Source organism: Bactrocera oleae, chromosome 5, assembly GCF_042242935.1.
Source record: "Bactrocera oleae isolate idBacOlea1 chromosome 5, idBacOlea1, whole genome shotgun sequence".
Classification (NCBI taxonomy): Eukaryota; Metazoa; Arthropoda; class Insecta; order Diptera; family Tephritidae; genus Bactrocera; species Bactrocera oleae.
This window is the reverse complement of record NC_091539.1, coordinates 313251-333270: the sequence shown is the minus strand read 5'-3', so window position 1 is coordinate 333270 and position 20020 is coordinate 313251. Positions and strand designations below refer to the sequence as shown.

The following is a 20020-nucleotide window of genomic DNA, read 5'->3' as shown; positions in this document are numbered from 1 at the left end:
ACTAACGGTAAAAATATTATTTGCATTAAATGTTCAAATTTATAATGAAAAAGGAACTCAACAAGCTTTTCAAAAGGATATTAACGTAAAATTGAAATATAAAGAAAAACCATAATAAATGTAGACCTCAATGATTTTGGAATATGAATTGCTTCTAAGCTGTCACTAAAATGTGGTTTAAGATATACCAAATCTGAACTCTCTAGTCAGAACATATTTCAAATATTTCCGTACGAAAGCGTCAATCGAATTCGGTATCGAATTTAAAAGCACATTTGTCTTACCTTAAACTTTACCTAAAAAATCTCTATCCTCTATACGTTTTAACAAAATTGAAATTGTCTGCCTTGAAATCATCACCTTGTCTGCTTTGGATAAAAACACTGCCGTAACATACAATTACATTTAAATTCAATACACTCATTTACTTAATGCACACTACCACTGAAAAATGATACTTTGAAATAGTAAAGCAGACAGAATTTACATATTTTGCTCTCACACACATCAAAATATTTTCCCAACAAATCATTGGAATTTACATAGGAAAGCCATAAATTTGCTGTTGCACTAATAATGCCAAACGAATGAAAGTTGCCGAGCGAATTTGAAATACTTGAGACAATCTTGCACCCTTTCTAAGCGACATTCAAGAAAATCTGCAATCATAAAAGCCAATAACCAAAAAAGATTTAAATGAATTTGCTAAATTAGCCACTATCCTAGTGTGACGAGGTCGCCTAATCCCTGCGAACAAATGTGTTGCAACAACTTTGACATGAACAAAACTAATTCACTGTCGATTTACGAGTAAAAGACAAATTGCATGAATATTAATTAAATGATCGCTATGAGCGAAAGGATGCAAGGCTGCGCCAATTTCGCACGACAGCCGAGCGCTATCACCCTTGCACGCCCATTTACAGATAGCGTACATTACAATAAAAAACAGCAGCTATGAGCAGTGAGAAAAATCAAATTTTCACAAATTTTCGCATATTTAATGAGTTGCCAATTTTAAGGAAACGCTTGGACAGCCTGCGACATGCGTTGAGCCTTGATGTGTGCCGCAATTACGCGCAATTTATTGGTAATTTCAGAGCTCGGTGCGCATTTGGAAGCTGAAATTTGTCAGGCTTTGCGAAATGTATCGATTACAGTGCGGCAGCGAAAGGGTTCTCAGCTGCTTGGTGTTGTTGTTGTTTTTTGTGCTTAGCCGTGCATTCAAGTGTGTTGTCTAGAAATTGCATTCTAATGCATGCGACTGATGTGTGGCGTGACGAATGTGGGTTGGATTTCAATTTGCCAGTTCAGCCCAACCTCTTTGACTGGCAAAATGTGAAAGCAATAATATTGCATATTTTGACTGACAGTTGAGTTGTTTAACCTACTCACGTATGTATGTATGTATATGAATGTATTTGTGACTCATGCATGTGTGTAACTGTGATTTCGCCGTTTTTCGTGCTTTCAATTAGCGGTTTATAGCACCGTTGGTGAAAGGTCGTAAAACTGGAAAAAAACATTATTGCATTTAGTAGAACGCGCTGCTATTATTTCACAAAAAGAAATCACTTTCAACTCTCTCTGTGTGCTCGACTGAAGATCGCTCATCTGCGCAGCTCCAACGCTTTCTTTTTAATATGTTTTACATTTCGACTTAATAGCGCACGCATTGCACTCCAGTTACGCATGGCATTCAAATGGTTATGAAATATTTGACATGTGTCACATAAAAACTCGCATAAATTGCCTCGAGTAGAATGCCCATTCAACATGACTTAGATTTAGAGCAGGAAACGCAGGGCTAAAGCCAACAATTTTATAATGCCAACAAACAAAAGAAAGTACGAAGGATTCACGCGCACAATAGCTTGGCACACCTACACATTAGCTGTAATAGATGCTAGTGTGTCACTGATATTCTCTCATGCCCGAAGAAAATAAGAACGTGAAAGATATGTGCACGAAAGGCATTGCATCTGGTCAAATATTTAATCGGCGCATGCAAAGTGGTCAAAGTGAAAGGGCAAGATGTGCGCAGTAGTTGTGCAATGTGCTTGGCTACTGGTAGTGTTTATGAGCGTCTACGAAAAATTGAAACAAAAAGTAAGCAAGGCATCCTGCACAGCATACCACTTTTTGTTGCGAAAATCAGAACGGCAGCTGCCGCATTTTTCATGTGCAAAAGAAGTGCAGAAAGGCAGGGCTCAGAGCAAGCAAAAGAAAGTAGAGTAGCAGTAAATTTGGCAAAGAAACGGGAGAAAATACAAGAAAAAGTAGTCCATTATCTGTAATATTTATTTAGGAATATGTGTGCGTGTGTGCTCGCCTATTCATGCGGTTATATCGATTTAGCTTGGCTGGCAGACTGCTGAAGTCACTGCCATTTTTCATGTTGGACTATCAATGAAAGCCAGAAAGACAGGCGTACAAGAAAAATAAACTGTCACAAATCGGGAACAAGCGCAACGGATCAGCGTAGCTTCTGTCAAACAGCAAATAGTGGCTGGCCAAAAATATTCTTAGAATTAGGTATAACTGTGCACGGTACCGGCTACTTACAATGTTTTGTAGTTGGCGCATGCGAAAAGTTGAAAAAACACGTACCGGATTTTACATAGCCGTAGGTGATTCTTGATGTTATCAAATTAGACAACAAATAAGATATTTGGTTCGCTCCCAATATCAAAACTAACAACTTAATAAAAGTCAGGAAAAATATAGTCCAAGCTCTTTTCCTGACTTCTAAGGTTCTGAGGGGATCAAATATATAGAGCCAGCCATAACGGTGACCAAAGTTCAGAACCTGAGAAAAAGTCGATTTAATAAGTTCGCTTTAAAAATTCTTGCTGGTTCTTAAATTTACTTGAAATAAGCAAAATTGGTAATAAAAGAAAAAAATCTAAGCTGCTTGGAAAACGTGGTGCAAATTAAACAGGATTAATCCCTTATTTTCTTATCTTAGTAAACAAATTGAAATGTTAGTTTAGTTAACTTTTGTTTTATAATTTTATATTTACATCAGAATCTAAGGAGTTTAAGAGAAAATTATCGTGCTCCAAATTCAACATTCCAAAAAAAAAACTAAACCGTATCCTCAATCGAAAACGCGCAACACATGTAATAATCAGAAAAATATCACAGTCACTGCGTTTCTATTGGTTACTCGCCCAGGTGCATTATCTCAAAATATCTCTTTTCTGCTAGGAAGAGCACACGATGCATCAACACGCGCGCTCTACATTAACGCTCAGTCGGTGAGACGCTATGAGAGCTATCAGCTACCGACAATTGTCGACTCGTGGCAATGGTGTTGTCGTTTGATCCTTATCTGTGCGACTCTCTTCGGGTGGTGAGCAACCACCAACTGCGCCGAGAGCAACCAAACAGCGAGCCGACCGTTTGCTGATCGAATCGCACGGTGTAGTGCGCACGCGTCACCGCATGGCAGGATTATTCGAGTTTATTAACTCAGACGCAACAGACGTGCCTAAACAATTTCGGCTGTGCAGAAATATTTAGTTTGCAATTTTTTGGGACTTTTTATCTATTTTGTTTGTTAAAAATTGCTTGTGCACATAAAAACCAAAATTTAGTGATTAGCATTCGAGTTGGAAATTTTGAATTTGTATAAAATATACATACACTGAAGTTAAGTGTTAAACAGACATTGCAGATTTGGTGAAAGTTTTTAAGTTCATATTGTGTATAGCTATGGATTTGCAACGCACGTGACAACGCAGCTAGCAAAAGCCACAGGTGAGTGAGTGCAGTCATACACAGCCGCAGCTGTAATAGTAGACATGAGTATTCTATTAAAAAAATATGATTTATTTAATTGCATCGGCCGTTATTGCAGTCACCTCAGTTAATCATTAGAGGAAAACGCCTTCCAATAATTTACATTTGCTCGTGGCATGTAAATCCGAAAAAACACACTCATTGCAGTCGCATAACTTCAATGAAAAATCAAAGGAAACAAAATGCTTAGGTCCCGTTTACCGAAACGCCTCAAGCAAAGAACTTCTAACATAAAAAAATAAGAAACCGATGCCGAGGATATAATTCGTCTTAATCGATTTTTTCGCTCGCACAATTCCAGTTCTTCCACCAATCAGCAGTTGTTAAGGCTGTTTTGTTTTTGCCGTTTCTCATTCTTTCTTTCCTCATATCACTTTGGCGAGCTTCAGCAATCGCATTCCCCTTTTCGATCGTGCCGCTTCTTACCTCATCATTTGTCCTAGCAACTGCACTAGTTCTAATTTTAATTTATCTAATTTCCAACCCCTCTTCAGCAGCGTTGCTGCCAATTTCACCGAATGCCAGGGTAAACACCTTTAGAGTAAGCCAGCGCTCTAAGCACTGTTGATTGCCTACCGCCATCCCTCAATGCACAACGTTCAGACCGCTGACGTCTTTAAGTCTGCTGGGTAGACGAATTTTTTTCTGATCAACTATCAGCTGTAGGACAGCGTTACCGGCAGTTGTGTAACGGTATGTTGTTGTTGCGAGAAAAAGATTTTTTCTATTCTGGGGGTGACGTGTATGGATTACACCAGATATGCCATTCTCTTCATATACATACGTGTGCAGGCTCATAATACATACATACACGTTAAATCTTTTTCGTCTTCAAATAGATGCACCGAAAAATAACAACAACTGATCTACATTCATAGCCGCATTCCCATTCGCAATCCAACCTCCTCAGCATTTCGTCCGACCTCATCTGTCGATCCAGCTAATCTTCTGCCCTTTCCTCTGCATGTACACCTTTTCTTTTCGCTTGGCTGTGGACTTCGTTTCAGTCGATCTTTGTAGGATCGGCCGTAAGCCAATTTGTCTAAAGGTGCGTGGCCAAATGGGTCGGCTGATGGTAGGGCAGCCCTGTTCATGCCAAGCTGCACTCACGGCAGCAGCCTTTACCCGGGGTGAGAGTAATCCCTAAATTTTGTTTTTGTTACGGCACACATTTCCCATTTTCAGTTTTTTGTTTGCAAAGCCTTAACATAAAACTTTCCTTGTTTGGCTAAGTGAGTTTTCTGCTTAAGCAGGATGTCTTACACTTTTCACTGCAGACTAGCACAATTTGTTGCCGCCAAGGTCGTGTGATTAGGCGAGGCAAGCGGGCTACTTATGTGCCTTTGCGGTTTTTAATATTTTGCATAGATTTTCTACCGATTAATAATTACCAAATTATGAAATGAGCAACGAATTTTCTATAATCAAATAATCTTAAAAACCAGAATACTTCAGCTCAATTTCCAATTTGACTCGGAACGAAAGAAAATTAGATCATCAGAAGTTTTGCAAGCATACGAAAAATTTGTATTTTATTCATTTATTTAGGTGTGCCCCCGTGTGAATTGCGCTTGGCTACGTTCATGCTGCCATTCAATCCATTCTCAGTTTTTTCTATGTAACACATTTCATTAACATGAAATAGCAGTAAATCAATCGCATTTTTGGTAGGCAGCTCCTTATGCAAGCTCGTTTACAACTCAATAGGCGCTCGTCGCTAAATAAGTTCCTTGCAAACTTCCTGCCCAAACATACACAGTATTTCGCGTAAATGTCTGCCGGTCCTTTGTGCGGCCATTCAATGTGTTGTCCCAAGCGGTAGCAGTCAGCCAGTTGCTCGCTCATATGACTGGCTGTTTTGGTCTGCATGGCGCTGAACAATGTCAAGAGAGCACTTAATAAACACCCAGAATGGCTTTCAAATTCCACTCGCAACACGCTTTTCAGTTTAGCACACAATAAAGTTAAATTAAAATATGAGAAAAGATTCGTGTATGGAAATTTGGGAGGGAATAATAAGAAATACAGTAAATTGAAGGAATATAAAACCACGATTGCCCAAACAAAGACGTGCAATTTGCTAAAGTCCTGTGGTAGAATACGAGTACATCCATACATACATACATTACTTTTCAATAGCCTCTACAGCATATGGTAAATGAGTTCAAGCAGGACATGCGTTTCTTTAAAGGGTTTGTTTGCGGCTTCGAAGCCAGTAGTAAACTTTACTAGCATACACACTAAAATTTAAGCATGCTTACTAGCATTAAATAAGTCGAAAATGCAATAGGAAATCAAAATCGGCAACGACAAATCATAACGGAATACTTTGCTGTCGCATTTAAATATTTTTTGACATAAGCTTCACAAGTATAACACGAACACGTACGAACATAATGTATGATCTCCGAACTAATTAAATGTCACATTATTTGAATAAATCGCGCAACCATTGCGACAGATAAAAACCAGAAAAGCTAAAAATTCGTTGCAAAAATAAAGAAAAAAGATAATAAAGGAAGGGACTAACGGCGCTTTGAAATGGGCAGAAGAACACTGTGCTGAATGGCAATGAATGAATGCATTAAATAGCCGCATACAAGCCAGAAATGGCAGAGCTAATGTCATAAAGTGCATGTACGATCCAGCAGCTCCTCGGCTTTAGTTGTCTCGCTGACGACGGACGATTGTATTTGCGGTAAGCGCTTATTGCATTTGCGCGCGTACACAAACCTGAAAGCTTCAGCCGCAAGGATCCTCAAGACAAGCACACACTCATACCACAGTTTACCAGCCCGAAGGATCGTTAAAAAAAGAAAAGAGGTATAAAAGTAGAATTGAAAAGACATTAAAAATAATAGCCAAACAGACGCTACATTTTGCAATTGGCACAATAACGGGTTTTAGAAAAAAATTACAAAAGCTCAGAAGGGAACCGCGTCGTGTCTCTAAGAGGCGCCTGTGCAGCGAACTTGCTGAAGACCACCGCCAAGGAATGTAGGTTTTATGCATATATGTAGATAGGCAACGGATTTTCGCCAACTTCTATTATTCTTTTTTCTTATCGCCCGACCCTTCTGTCGTTGGCTTCTTTTCTGCATTTATTTGCTAAAGAAACAAATTTAGCTTTGGCAATTTGCTATCTCTGTGTTGTTTCATTCGCTTGTCTTTTTACCCCTTTGTCGATAGTAAATCATACAAATTACCAGTTTCCAGCGATAAACTGGATTTTTATTAGCAACAAACGAATCATTTCAGATTTGCAATTTTTGCTACTTTTCTGCGTAAAATCGAAATTTGTAAATGACGCGGTCAGTACAACGCACACAAGGACATACAGCAATATGTACACGCAATTGATATAATTATGAAGGGATATTATTCCAAAAAAATAAGATTTTGGGAATAAATTTGATTTGAAAGTGCAATCTTCATTTACATTTTGCACGCGCCTTTGGAGTATATATAAAAAATCGTATTTTGTGACAAAATTTCCACAAAGTCTAAGCATAAATCGTTATGAGCCACCTCAAAGACCTCATGCCTTTCCAAGCGTTTGACGCGATCATATACGCTTCTAGCACCAAAGCTACACAGCATGACAGCTGTCAGTCAATAGAAACTACTTGCACATAACTCAAGTAACAACAACAACGCCTGGAGTACCAACAAGCACGATGGGTAACCGCACACACACATTTGCGCATGTTTACGTAGTTTTATAGAGAAATGAAAAACAAGAGCAATCAGAGTGTTACTTGTAACGCATATCCCTAACATCCTTCGTGCCGCCTTCCCTTCTCGGCGGAAAAGGTCAAAATCAGTCATGTGACAATCAAAAGTCGAAGGAACTGAGCGCTTTACATTTCCACAACAACAACAACAACTATGTACCATATTTAAAGAAAACAAGAACAAAATCTTTAATTTAGTTGATTGCAAGCAATCAAAAAATCATTTCGCTCGCTTTAAAGGCGCGCAAAGGATATGCAATAGAGGCAGAGGACCACAGGGCTACAGCATGCACGCATACATATGTACTTAGAGAGCTTGTACGTGATTAACTTTCTCGGCGCTCACATTGTATTACATAAATGGCAACGATGCCTGAATGGTCGGCGTTAAAAGTGACAGGAATTTTCCAGCATTCAACTGGTAAAATGCCATTGCGCAGGCATTTAATAAAGCAATCGTACCAAAAGAGAAAATTTTGAATGGCGCACAGACACATTTAACACACCTATACTTTCCCATTTCACGCACGGGTCTCTGCCTTAGTGTTTTCAATTGCGCTTGTGTAGGTGAAAAGGACATTCAGGCGAGTAGCGTAGGTGCCTTCTGTTTTCTTTCCCTTACTTTACCAATCAATAAATTTTTTCTATTTGGCTCAAACAATTATCTGGATCGAAGTTTGTCTGTGCGCCGTTATACTTAGAAAATCTTTCTTTTCGGTAGCTGATCATTCCATTGTTTGTTATCGATTGCGCGTAAAAATCTCCAGAACAGCTGCTGCTTGCAAATATTCTTTCCATGTTTCGAGGGTGCTTCACTGAGAAAGAAGGTTAACTACTTTTTGATAAAGCACTTTTCGAAAGTAATCAACCAGCTATTCAAAGTACATCTGTCTTCCTATATTATCATTATTCAAAACTTCATTTTATTTCCAAACTTCATCAGCCGCACCATTTAGTTTATATATACGAACTTTATTTAAATTAACAGCATAGTTCTCGAGCCAACATGACGATGAAAAAATGTTAAAACTCTTCATTTGAGGCACCTTGTGTCTACGTTGTGACTTGGCTTAGTAAATACAACAACCTCTCATCGAAAAATGGTATTCACAATTGTGAAGTAGTAAATACAAGCACCACTACATCTTTTAATTTAAAATTGTTGTTAATTTGTTATGACAAACTTTAATAGAATTTTAGAATTTAGTCCTATCGTAAGTTTATATTTTTTTCGAAAATGTATAACTGTATAGTTAGCATTTCTTTCTAGGCTTAACATTTTCCCGTTTATTCGCAATGCTTAAGTGGCGAAAACATCAAAACCAGAAGCCTTTTCCGGTCCTCTAAACTCCTTACTAATCCACTGCTACTATCATAACAAGGCCTTATTTTTACACCTCGACAGTGATTCTATCAACAAAACCTCTCAATCACACGTTGCAAAACGTTTTTCCATCAGAAATCAGCTCCAAACACAGCTCGATTATTGCAGTAAATAATACCGCAAAGGAAATGCCTACTATGACGCACGTTCTCGAACGTCGACGCTTGCAACGCTACTCACTCGATAACCAACTTGAAACGCATTCACCACGTCGTGTCCGCCACTCTCTTACGAGCGCCGCTAATAAAGAAAACTTCGGCGTTCATTTTACACGAAGCCCTTTCGGCAATACCTCGCTCACTGCATTTCAGGACCTCAGCAATGGGAAAAGTCCTTTGCGAGTCGATTATACACCAACTCGTCCACCCTTGCGTTGCCAAACTCAAGGCAATATGAATTTAAACGTTAAACGTCGCAGCGGTACCCCAACCTCGCGCAGTCGTTTTTCGGACGATTTTGTCAATCCGGAGCCGCAGGATACACCATTAAGTCACTTGCGTTTCCGTAGCGCTTCCCGTGACGATTCACTTTCTTCTTCGCGTATGGGCGACGTAACACTTGACCGTATGTTAGATGCGATTATTGAGAGTGCGCGTAAGGATGTAAAGCATGTGCATGTGGTTAACCCCAGAGATAGCGCTCAGCAGCATGGGGTAAAAAGCGCGTTAAGAAGCTCTTCGCCTACTGTTGTTAGCGACAGTGAAATCAGCGTACATGAAATGGAAGTGCGTACCCCGACACATCTCAAGCGCCAACGTGTTGTACGGCGTAAGAATACCAAAACCACGGAGTCCCGACGCAAAATAGATTCAAAAGAAGCGAAATCAATTGGAAATGTGACTCCGCCACCACCACAACCGCAATCTATAATCGGTGTTCCACTACCCGACGATGCGCATAGTCCGGACACACCACTTTTTAAGCCAAGTGCCGCGACTAACGCAGAGCTATTGGCAATGCAAACGCCACCAAATTCAACAGAAATCGTCGATACTCTCACGACCACAGCAATGGCCGGCGCAAGGACAGTAGAAGCTCAGTCGCAGCAGCGCTGCTCAACACCGACGTTAGAGGAGACACATTCGATTAAGCGTTGCCTAAGCTTTTCATCGACGAGCGATGACGAATACGATGTGGATTTTAGCAACGCTGCGAAACGCAGTTCTGTGGCATCATCCAATACAAGCTCCACAATGGGCGATCAGTTCGGTTCGGGACAAACTTCACGACATTCTCAGGGCTCATGGAAAGCTGCTAACAGTGCTGCAGTGCGCGGCCACGTAGAACTATCCATACAAGTGGAGCAACAACAATTAAATGTACATGGTGAGTTCCAAATTTATTGGGCTTTGGCGAAAGTGTAAAAAAACTCTATGCAACTTATGGTTATCAAAATAATATTCAATTCATTTTTTGATTGCAGTAATACGTTGTCGCGATCTGCAGCGACCCAATGGTTCAACTGCTCTGAATGCTTACGTTAAGGTTGCGTTGATACGCAACAAGCCGGCTTCTAAGAAAATGGACAACCACTTTCAACGCACCGCTGTGCACAGGCATTCGAGTCGTCCGTACTTTGATCATCGCTTCAAGTTCGATTTGGGCGCGAAACCACAAACACAGCAGCAAACTAAAACTGATGTTGCTGGCGAACGTCTACAGCTGGCCGTGTGGCACCGAGATCGTCAACTAAAGTGAGTACGATCGCAAACTAACGATTTTCGTATAACTCACTGGTATAAAAATTCATTATTATTGCTTTATCTTGGACTTTGCTTAATCGCTGGTTAAATATACACTCAAGTGATGCTAAATGTATTCGAGCTCTGAATTTGATAACTGCATTGGAACTATTTTTCTACTACTTGACAAATACAAACTTTTTTCAAACAATACATTTGAATATTCAGAGCTTGTAACAGACTTTTCTAGTGTTTTGAATTTAACCAATGATTAAGAGACCACACAAACTCATTTCCCGTGTAATGGTTAAACTGCATCTAAGTAGTTGTATATCTTTCATTGCTCCCGCGCTAATCTTTAGTCCTAATTGTTGCGGCTGAATCATGTATGAGCAACTTATCAATAATTTAAAGAGGCCTCTTCAAAACGCTTATGTCGTCATTAAGCTTTGGGTTTCTAATTAAAAATATGACAAGCTGCGTGCGTGTGCTCGCCAAAGATTGAACGAAAGCCACAAAGAGTCGTGAAAGAGGGTGCACGAAAGTACGCGCCATACAGGAAATATTCAAGCACATAAAGATACACACACGTAAAATGCGTGTATATGTAATATGTAACGAAATTTATGCGCGGGTTGGACGAAAAGGACAATAACAAAACTCATGCATGCAATTCACTTTCAATTAAGACTTTCGTTTGGGTTCGCCAGACGCACGGAAGTTGTTAAAACCAAGTAAACTTATTAAACATTCAGCAATTGTTGCAGCGCATTAGTAGTAACACAATCCGTCCCCAAATAATTATTTTTATATGTTAGAGAGTTTGATTCGTGTGAGTTTATTAATTCTTTAAATTAAATTTCCGTGTCGCATACTTCGCGCCATATAATTTCAATGCGATTATTTCGCTTCAGCATAGGCTTGTGCTTAGATTAGTCTATTTTACTTTTCACTTATTTCCTGTTTTATTTAAACAGCTAATGGTGTTTTGGCGCTTTTTGGTATTTCACACCTTTCTCAGTTCATCTCAGTTGATCACAATATTAACAATGGAAGGCAGCGTTGCCATGAATTGCCTTTGCAAAGGAAATGCTTAGTGGGTGCATGAGTGGATGGGACAGTTAGTGCAATACTGCACGAGATTTGTATATTTCCAACGAAATTTGGGGTAAACAAAGTAGCAAGTCCTTGTTGAGCATCTCATTTATGTGCTTAAACGCTTGCCTGCTCATCTGTGAGAATATAGTTTGGGAATATTGAGCAGTTAGACGCATGCGTCGTACGTTGCGAGCGCTTAAGAATGAGCACGCAAACTTTTGAGAAAATTGAATAAAAATGACGTAAAGGGAGTTTATCTTCTGACATGTGACGAAAAGTTGGTAACAGCTGTTCCAAGTGAAGTTTGTCAAGCAATGTGGTTTCACTCCAACAATGTGTAGATTACTTTATTAAATTGTATGAAATTACACTTTACTTTAGTCGAAAGTTTAAAAAAAATTTTAAATATAATTTTATAACTATTTTCCAAAAGTTCATGTTATAACACAAATTATTTAAAATTAAATGGAAGGTTTTTGTTCCGACTTTCTACTCTTACAACGCACCTACGTTCGCAAACACTTCGTCTTAAGCTTTCAGGCATGTAAACAAATCATCGGCTGCCGGCAAAATGACGCGATTTCACGTGCACCCACCACTTGTCAGCATGAATGTATCGGCATGTGAGCTAATATCCACAAATCAGCTCATTACTTAAGCTTTTGCGTGCGCTCTCACAAACGCTTTATGCTCTCGTTGTGTGCCCACTCGCGCCTAGTTTCATTTTCCTGCCCTCAAAAAATTTCTGGGCGAAATTTTCCAAGCAGAAGCTCGACAGAGCTCAGTTTGTCTTTTCTACTGGTGGTGTTTAAACGAAATCTCGGAAACCTGAACAACGCTAACCAACCGCTCCACAAGGTGCTCTTAATAACCTAGACTCAGTTCAATGTAGCACCTTTTGCAAACATTATATTGAAAAATATTAAGAAAAAACGAGAAAGCAGCTAATTAAGTGTTTTTAGAAAATGTTTGCTATTTTGTTGGTAGAGAAGTTATTTTTTCGCAAATCAATGTTCTATTACAAAATATAGAGTAGAGAAAAAAGTGAAGTCAAGTGAAAGTATGTTACTAAATTATATAATTCATTAACGTGCAACGATCAAAACGAATGCGAGCCGAGCAGAATGGAGCCCCAAAGTGGATAAGTGTATGTGGTATGGAATTTTGTGTGTGTGTGTAGAGACATGTATTAATTTATAACAAAAGTGATGTACAAATTCAGCAATATTTCGTACAGACACATGCACAATAGAATTGTGCAGAAGAATATGGAAATGAAAAATCAATAAACTCTCAAATAACGTGCTTAAAAATATATTCAAATAGCGTCTTGCGTATCCTAGTTTTAGAGACTTAATGTCTATGACATTGCCTTTGTATGTATGCGTGGATTATATGAATGCGACTGTATATGTGCGTCTGCAGGTGAGTTTACGCTTTTAGAAATATTCCCGCTGACGTTCTCGCGTATTGGGATAACAGGAAGCAAACACAGAGTGGAGTTGCCGAAGCAATGAACCAGCAAGTCATCTACAGTGAGAAACGAACAGAGCGAATTTCAACAACGACGCCAGCTGACCGAGCGAGCAACTAACTGTCCAACCGACCGAAGGGAGCACGAAGTAAGAAACATCAGGAGTGCTTCCCTACGTAAGGAGTTAGACAAACCACGTTATGACCAACGAAACAAAAAACAAAAAGATTGAAATAATCAACGTTGGTGTAGTAAGCGTGCTCACATGCGCTTGCTGCTGCTCGTGGTTTTGGACATAAATATATATGGCTGTAGAATGTGGGCTACACATCCGCATCCGCTTTGATATTTACTACTTTCTATGAATTTACTTTTTTTTTACCTAATTCGTTGTCTGTGTATATCCTTTTCAGTCCATGTGTTTGTTTGTTTGTAGTGTGAATGAGTACGTGCCCGCGAAACCAAAGCATGTTGTGCCACAAAAGTAAACCAAAGCTTATTTCAGTAGATAAAGAAGTATCTGCAACAACACATATACAAGAGAGACCAGTGCAAGAAACCCATGCCTTTTCATTTATATGTATGTATGTACATATTTATGTGTGCATATAATTATCGCGTATACACCATGGCATCAAATCTCTGAAATAAAAACAAATTACGTGATTTGTAAACGCGAAGAAATTTATAATCAAGAACCAGCGAGTTATTTCGAAAGAACCTTGCGTAAACAGTAATACAGGAATAAATTTGAAATCGCCAAGAGGGCAGCAGTAAATGTAAGTCAAAAAAATGCGCCACTAATATTGTATTAAAATTATAATAATAAGGAACACTATAAAGTGCTTATTAAATTTTTTTTTTTTAATTTTAAAAAATTGAAATAATAAAGATACATTATCGTTGTGGAGATTTACCTTTCCACTTTCTTTAATAATTTACATTTTGAAAATCACTTTCGAAATTCATATGAATACCAGGCCTACCGGTTAAGATACATATGTGTTGGTAGGGCACATTTGTTGTGCACGCGCCTTCATTTTTTCTGTTTGGTTGGCATGACATCTGTCAAACATATTCAATAAACTTACGGTCATGATGGCATGACATCTGTCAAACATATTCAATAAACTTACGGTCATTGAACAAACAACATCATTCTTTTTCATTGTGCTGAAAAGGTCAAATTGTGTACCGGAAAATGATGATTTGAGGAAAGCATTAATTTTTTATTTCCATTTAAAAGCTATGGGAAAGATCCAAAAGTGTGGAAATGAATATTCCCCTAGTCAGCATTTATTTAAACTCTATATGAGGAAAAAATTTGAAAAAAATTTTTATATATAAATATTAAAGAACAAATTTTATGAGCTGCTAGCTTTAAAATTCATTATTCGCCCTTAAACATTTTCAGTTTATTTTTCTCGCCAAGAAATCAGAATTTATTATTTTGAATTCCATGTACGTGTTTGTTATCATTCAATTTGTTCTGTGACCACAAAATGAATTTTATTAGTTATTCGCCACCAAGCTCCAAACATCAGGCACACATACGCTGACGCTGTGGCACGTGCCACACCTGGCAGCCAGTTGGCAACAACTCTTTGTAAATATGTGTGTTCGACTGCTTCTAAATTCCCAGCGCGTTAATACCAATAAATTCAAGCAGACACCAACCGTGCTGCTTGTGAACCGTAATTTCGAACTGCTTTTGTGCTACATCTACCCCCACATCGGTTGTGATGGACCCAAAGTGCACGTAGACGTGTTGGCACGCTGCCGCATATGCCACAGAGGACGCAGCCAACGAGATACACCTTGCTATATACTCAATTCACTGTTGCAGCAACCATTGGCAAATTCTCACTTTTCACTAGTGCTCATATCTCACATTCACACGTCCATATGAATATAAGCCAACAGCGTAAGTGAGCATAATATTCGCAGGTCACGGCAAATGAAAAGCAGAGGGTGAAGTTAGTGGAAAAGGTGAAGTGGGTAGAAATACTTTAGCCAGATGAAAAATTGAAAGAGCGCTGTTGTGATTTTGTTTTATACCAAGCTTTTGAAGACCAAAATAAATATTGGTTAAAAGCAACTCATACACATGCACACACGGGCATATTATAAACGATGTCTGTATTGCACATTTACAACCGCTTTTGCGACACCCGCTCTTGTTGTGCCCCATTTGGTCTTTTCATGCTTCACTTTCGCTTATTTTCGGTTATTGATGAGCGACTGGAACACCAGTAACCGCAGCGCTAAAGGCGAGGATATATGTGCCTGTTGCGATTTGTATGAAGTACAAAGAGGCCGTGTCACATAGCCAGTTTGCCTATTTATTCATTAACTCATTGGGCTGTCGTCGTTGTGGCCACTGCTAGTCATTACCTAGTCTTTTTTTATTTATTATTCGCCAATAACAAAATTTTAAATTTATATTTTTTCAAAGCTTTTGCGTTTGAAACTGAAAAATTTTTGCAGTGGACAAGTTGCAGTCATTAAATATAGAATTTATAAAAAAAGGAATATAAATTGTTCTGCGGCAAAAGTTTCAAAATTTACTGAGTCACTGCGGTTATGAGCACTAAAAGTTTATAAATTAATTCTAACTGCCAAACTTTTGTCAGAAATGTAATTTGAAGCAGAAAGGCAAATCAGTCTTGACTATAAAAAAGAGTATACTCTTTAATTTAATTTTTATTTTATTTGTCACTCTCCCAAATGTGCATTTTGAAAATAGAAAACGACTTCTTACAAAAACAAATACAAATTTTGATGCGCTTTTACCGAAAAATTAATTGAAGAAAGCGTTATGAACTAGGTTGTACAACAACTATTGGATATATGTGCATTCGCAATTACTACTAAATTTTAGTTCACTGTACCATTAGGCTTTTAGTTCGAAAAATTGGTGTGTATGTTGTTAACCCTAGCGCATGTTAAGGCTGTCCTCCCAGCGCAGAGTGCTACTGTATTTATATGAAATCTTCTTTGTTCCGCAATTTGTGGATATTAATATCAATCAATGGAAACTGTTAAAACTAAAATGTTTTTAATTTGGGTTATTGCGTTTGCTGCTGTTGTTGTTGCTATGGCGTGTGCTTTTTGCTCGAATGCCGTCACTGCTCCCACAGCCTAGCGTTGCTTGCAAATATTGCACAATTAAAAGAGCATATACTTATCTGTGGGTTGGCGTAAAGTGCAGTAAAGGTGCTGTGCCATTTTTAATTATGCGAACTGCAATTAATTAAACATGAATTTTGTACATACATTGTGGGTGACACGCATATGCAAATACATATACGAGTATACACCACAATTTCGAGCGTTTAGAGCTTATTCAACAAATTTGGGTGATAACATGGTGAACCCTTAATTGAAACATTATGCCACCGAAGCGGCGGTCTCTTCAAACATGCATGAGTGTAAGCGAATATGTGGGGAAAAGCGCAGTTTTAGGCGTAATAGGCACTTTCAGCTTTAATGTGGCACTGTACATTTTTCTATATATAAATTAACGCTGTGTCAAGCGTAGCAGTATTAGTTTACTTGTAGTAAGTGTATACTTATTTGTTTCTACATATATATGTCTGTACGCAACACCCGTTTGTATGCGTTCAATAATTTCCGAAAGTGTCATTAGTGGCACGTTGAGTAAGGTGTTGATAGACAGAATTTAATTACGCGTGAATAATAAAAATTAAAACCACGCATTGAAGACCGTTAATTAAGTTTTGGTGCAACGCCTTTTCATGGTTATTATATCGAAAGCAGCAAAGCCATTCATATAAACGTTATAATTTTGTCTATTACTGGAAATCACTAAATTATAACAATAAATTCAAACTTTGCTGGAGTTTACATGCTTGTTGCTAAGTAGCAATTCAGAGTAAATAATGTTGTATAAAAAACTATCTGTTGTATAAAAAATACTAGTTTAGCGTCAAATAAGAAGCAAAAATTTAATAAAAAAAATGCAATTTGATATTTTAAACGGGTGGTAATGCGCAATATTCTTCAAAATCTCATATAAAAACAGTACATTTCAAAAATATAAAAAACGCAACACAAAAAATTATATTAACAAAAAAAGAATGTTTTCAAGGCAAAACCAAAATTATATTAACAAAAAACGATTTTTTTACGATAAATAAAACATTTCACTTCAATAATTTGAATGCTTAGTATACTAAAATTATATACTTTGGTATATAGTAGAGCTGAATTTTATGCCATTTGAACTTTGTGTACTAAAAGTTACTTTTAATTGTATGATTTTTCACATCGTTTTTCATATTATATATGTATGTAAATTGTATAATATTTTATCTTCAGTCGAGTTTATTTGCGAATGCCTCCTCGTTGCAAGTGGCACAGTTTTTCAGTTGATTACATTAATAATTGAACAGCTTTTACCTTCAACTCTCAATTAAACTGCTTTCTGTGGTGTGTTTACACATACTGTCGCCAATTGGTAGCCTATTGGGTTCGTCGATATGCTTCTATTTACTCTGATAGGAAATGTCATTTTAAATTCGCTTAGTGAAACTCACGTGTAAAACAAACAAGCACGGCCGACGATTATTTTTTGTTTTAATGTGAACTCATCACTTAAACATATTTGAGTGTCAATGTAATTTGCAAAGGATTTTAATAAATCAGTGACGAATTAGCAGCCACGGTAGCCTTAGGTTAATATGGTTAAAATACTTAAAGGGGTATTCTAGTTTGGGGGCATGAATTTCAAGTAATTATTGAAATGTCGAATGTTGAAAAAAGAAATTCATATTTTTACTAATCATTTTACTAGTAGTTATTTATTTATCAACATTACATTATTATTATCAAAATATAGGAAAAATCCAAAAAATTAAAAATTAAAAAAATTTCAAAAATTAGCAGCTGATAAAGTGGGATCTCAAAAAATTGACACGTGACCATTCACACGTTTTCAACCCTCCTAGTTATATGAAACCATAAAGGAATACAAATTATTAACAAAGACTAATGTCGCAATGTCTGTAACTACGGAAAAGTTTGAAAAATATTTTGCATGAAATGGTGACTGCCAACAAAAAAAACAATTTTTGTACCACTTCTTTTGACTGTTTCGATTTTTTTTTTAAATAGTAAAAAGTTAAATTTGGGCTTCTGGCTAGTTACAGACATAAGTAAGTCTATAAGGAATACTCGCTAAAAAATTCAGGTACATCGGTTCAGTAGAAGCTAAGAAAGCGTGGATATCGTTTTGAAAAAGACCGTTTCGAGATAAACATGTTTAAAGTATCGTGAACTGGTCTAATTAGTTTGGAAAATACCTATATCTCCAAACATAATTAGAATTTCGAAAAAATGTCTTCTTTACATATTCTGTGAGTCAGTGAAACTCTGAAAATTTAATAAGAACAAAAATCGTGCATTTTTTATTTTTAGACTAGAATACACCCTAAATATTGGCGTTTAAGTACGCGATTGCATGCAGATCTAATTTTATAGTGCTCTTTTATAATATTATACATTTTATTTAAATTGCGTTTTCAGTCGAAAATAGTATGCACTACAGCGAATAAAAGAAGAAATAAACCAATTGTATATGCTTTACGTGATCTACTTGTTACTCATACGCCGTGGTGACATGTACCAGAGCTGATTTTGATTTTTACTGCAGAAAAATTGAATGAGGGAACTAGTGCATTACATTAAAATGAATGCATTCTCTCGAGTATTGAGTACTTTATTTTGCAAGTGCATTTTATGTGCCGAGGCTTGAATACCAAACGCTTGCAGTGGCGAGGAGCTGCATGCGAAACCATTCTAGGGATGTATGTTTGCTTTTTGTTAGTGCTCTTTTTCACTCTGTCATGATTAAATTCAAATTCAAATCAAATCACATCGACTCACGTCCGTCGTAAGATCTTACCACAATATAATTTTCAGCAAAAAAAGCAATTTTCTTGCTTTCTTCCGTGCTACGGTGTGCTTAAATATGAAAAAGAAGAGAACTGAGGTAAAATGTGATTTCTAAATTGAAAATATAAAAGGAATTATGAATTCAAAGCAATCGAGGTGGAGTGTAATAAAAGCCTCGTCATTGATAGGCGAATATGAACATTAGCTATAGGTACTTATAAACCAGAGTCCAAATCAGAAAACTGAAAGAATAATGATAAGCGTATATATAAGCTCTTTCAAAAATAGATTATCACAAATATGTTTATACTTTTGATTCTACAAATTAGCTGCTGTGTAATCACGTAAGTCTTAGTTGCAGGTCTTCCGTCATACTGAGCTCTATTTTCTGACATAATCACGCATACACACATGCCTGCATATATGCATTTGCATGTAGTATTCGTCTAGTGTGCTTTGCTAGCTTTTCTCGTACATATGTAGTGCTGTACGCAGCGAAATCGCATTAAAAATACATATTGCGCAAAGTGGAAAGTCGCGTAGTGAATAACGTTAAACCAAATATGTAATAGCTTATAAATATAAAAGTCCAAAACAATACAAATACAGAACATATGCTCTTGAATTTTACGAGTATTTAAACAAAAGAAAATAAAAATAACATGCAGAAATTTAAAGACGTGCGCATTCATTGTTGCAGGAAAAGTAGTGACAAACGTAAGCGCCTTGAAATATGCATTTTTTTCGCGAACATTTTTTATTTCTTATTATGTTAAGTAAAAGCAGTATAAAAACTAAAACCTTGGTGGTTTGTGTTGCTTTGAATGACGGTTATACGAACCAGCCGCTATTCGTCTTTCGCTTTTTAGTTTTACCATTCACTTTGTTTCATAAAATAAAATACAATGTTAGCAAGTCGTTAAACGTG

The 20020-nt window shown here is 37.3% G+C and overlaps 1 protein-coding gene across 9 annotated transcripts in view; it reads left to right on the top strand.

Moving 5' to 3' along the window:
- The first annotated feature begins 8834 nt into the window (after window positions 1–8834).
- The window catches only part of LOC106617167 (serine-rich adhesin for platelets), a 39565-nt gene continuing 28379 nt past the window's right edge, over window positions 8835–20020 (top strand). For 2 of the 9 annotated variants that reach the window (XM_036372544.2, XM_036372543.2), the window contains exons 1-2: window positions 8841–10248; window positions 10346–10616. In XM_036372544.2, coding sequence (XP_036228437.2) covers window positions 9051–10248; window positions 10346–10616 — 1469 coding nt within the window. In that variant the 5' untranslated portion in view covers window positions 8841–9050. Of the gene's footprint in view, window positions 10249–10345; window positions 10617–12464; window positions 12857–13612; window positions 13956–20020 lie in introns of those variants that run through there. The other 7 variants (XM_070110099.1, XM_036372545.2, XM_036372547.2 and 4 more) reach the window with 7 other exon arrangements.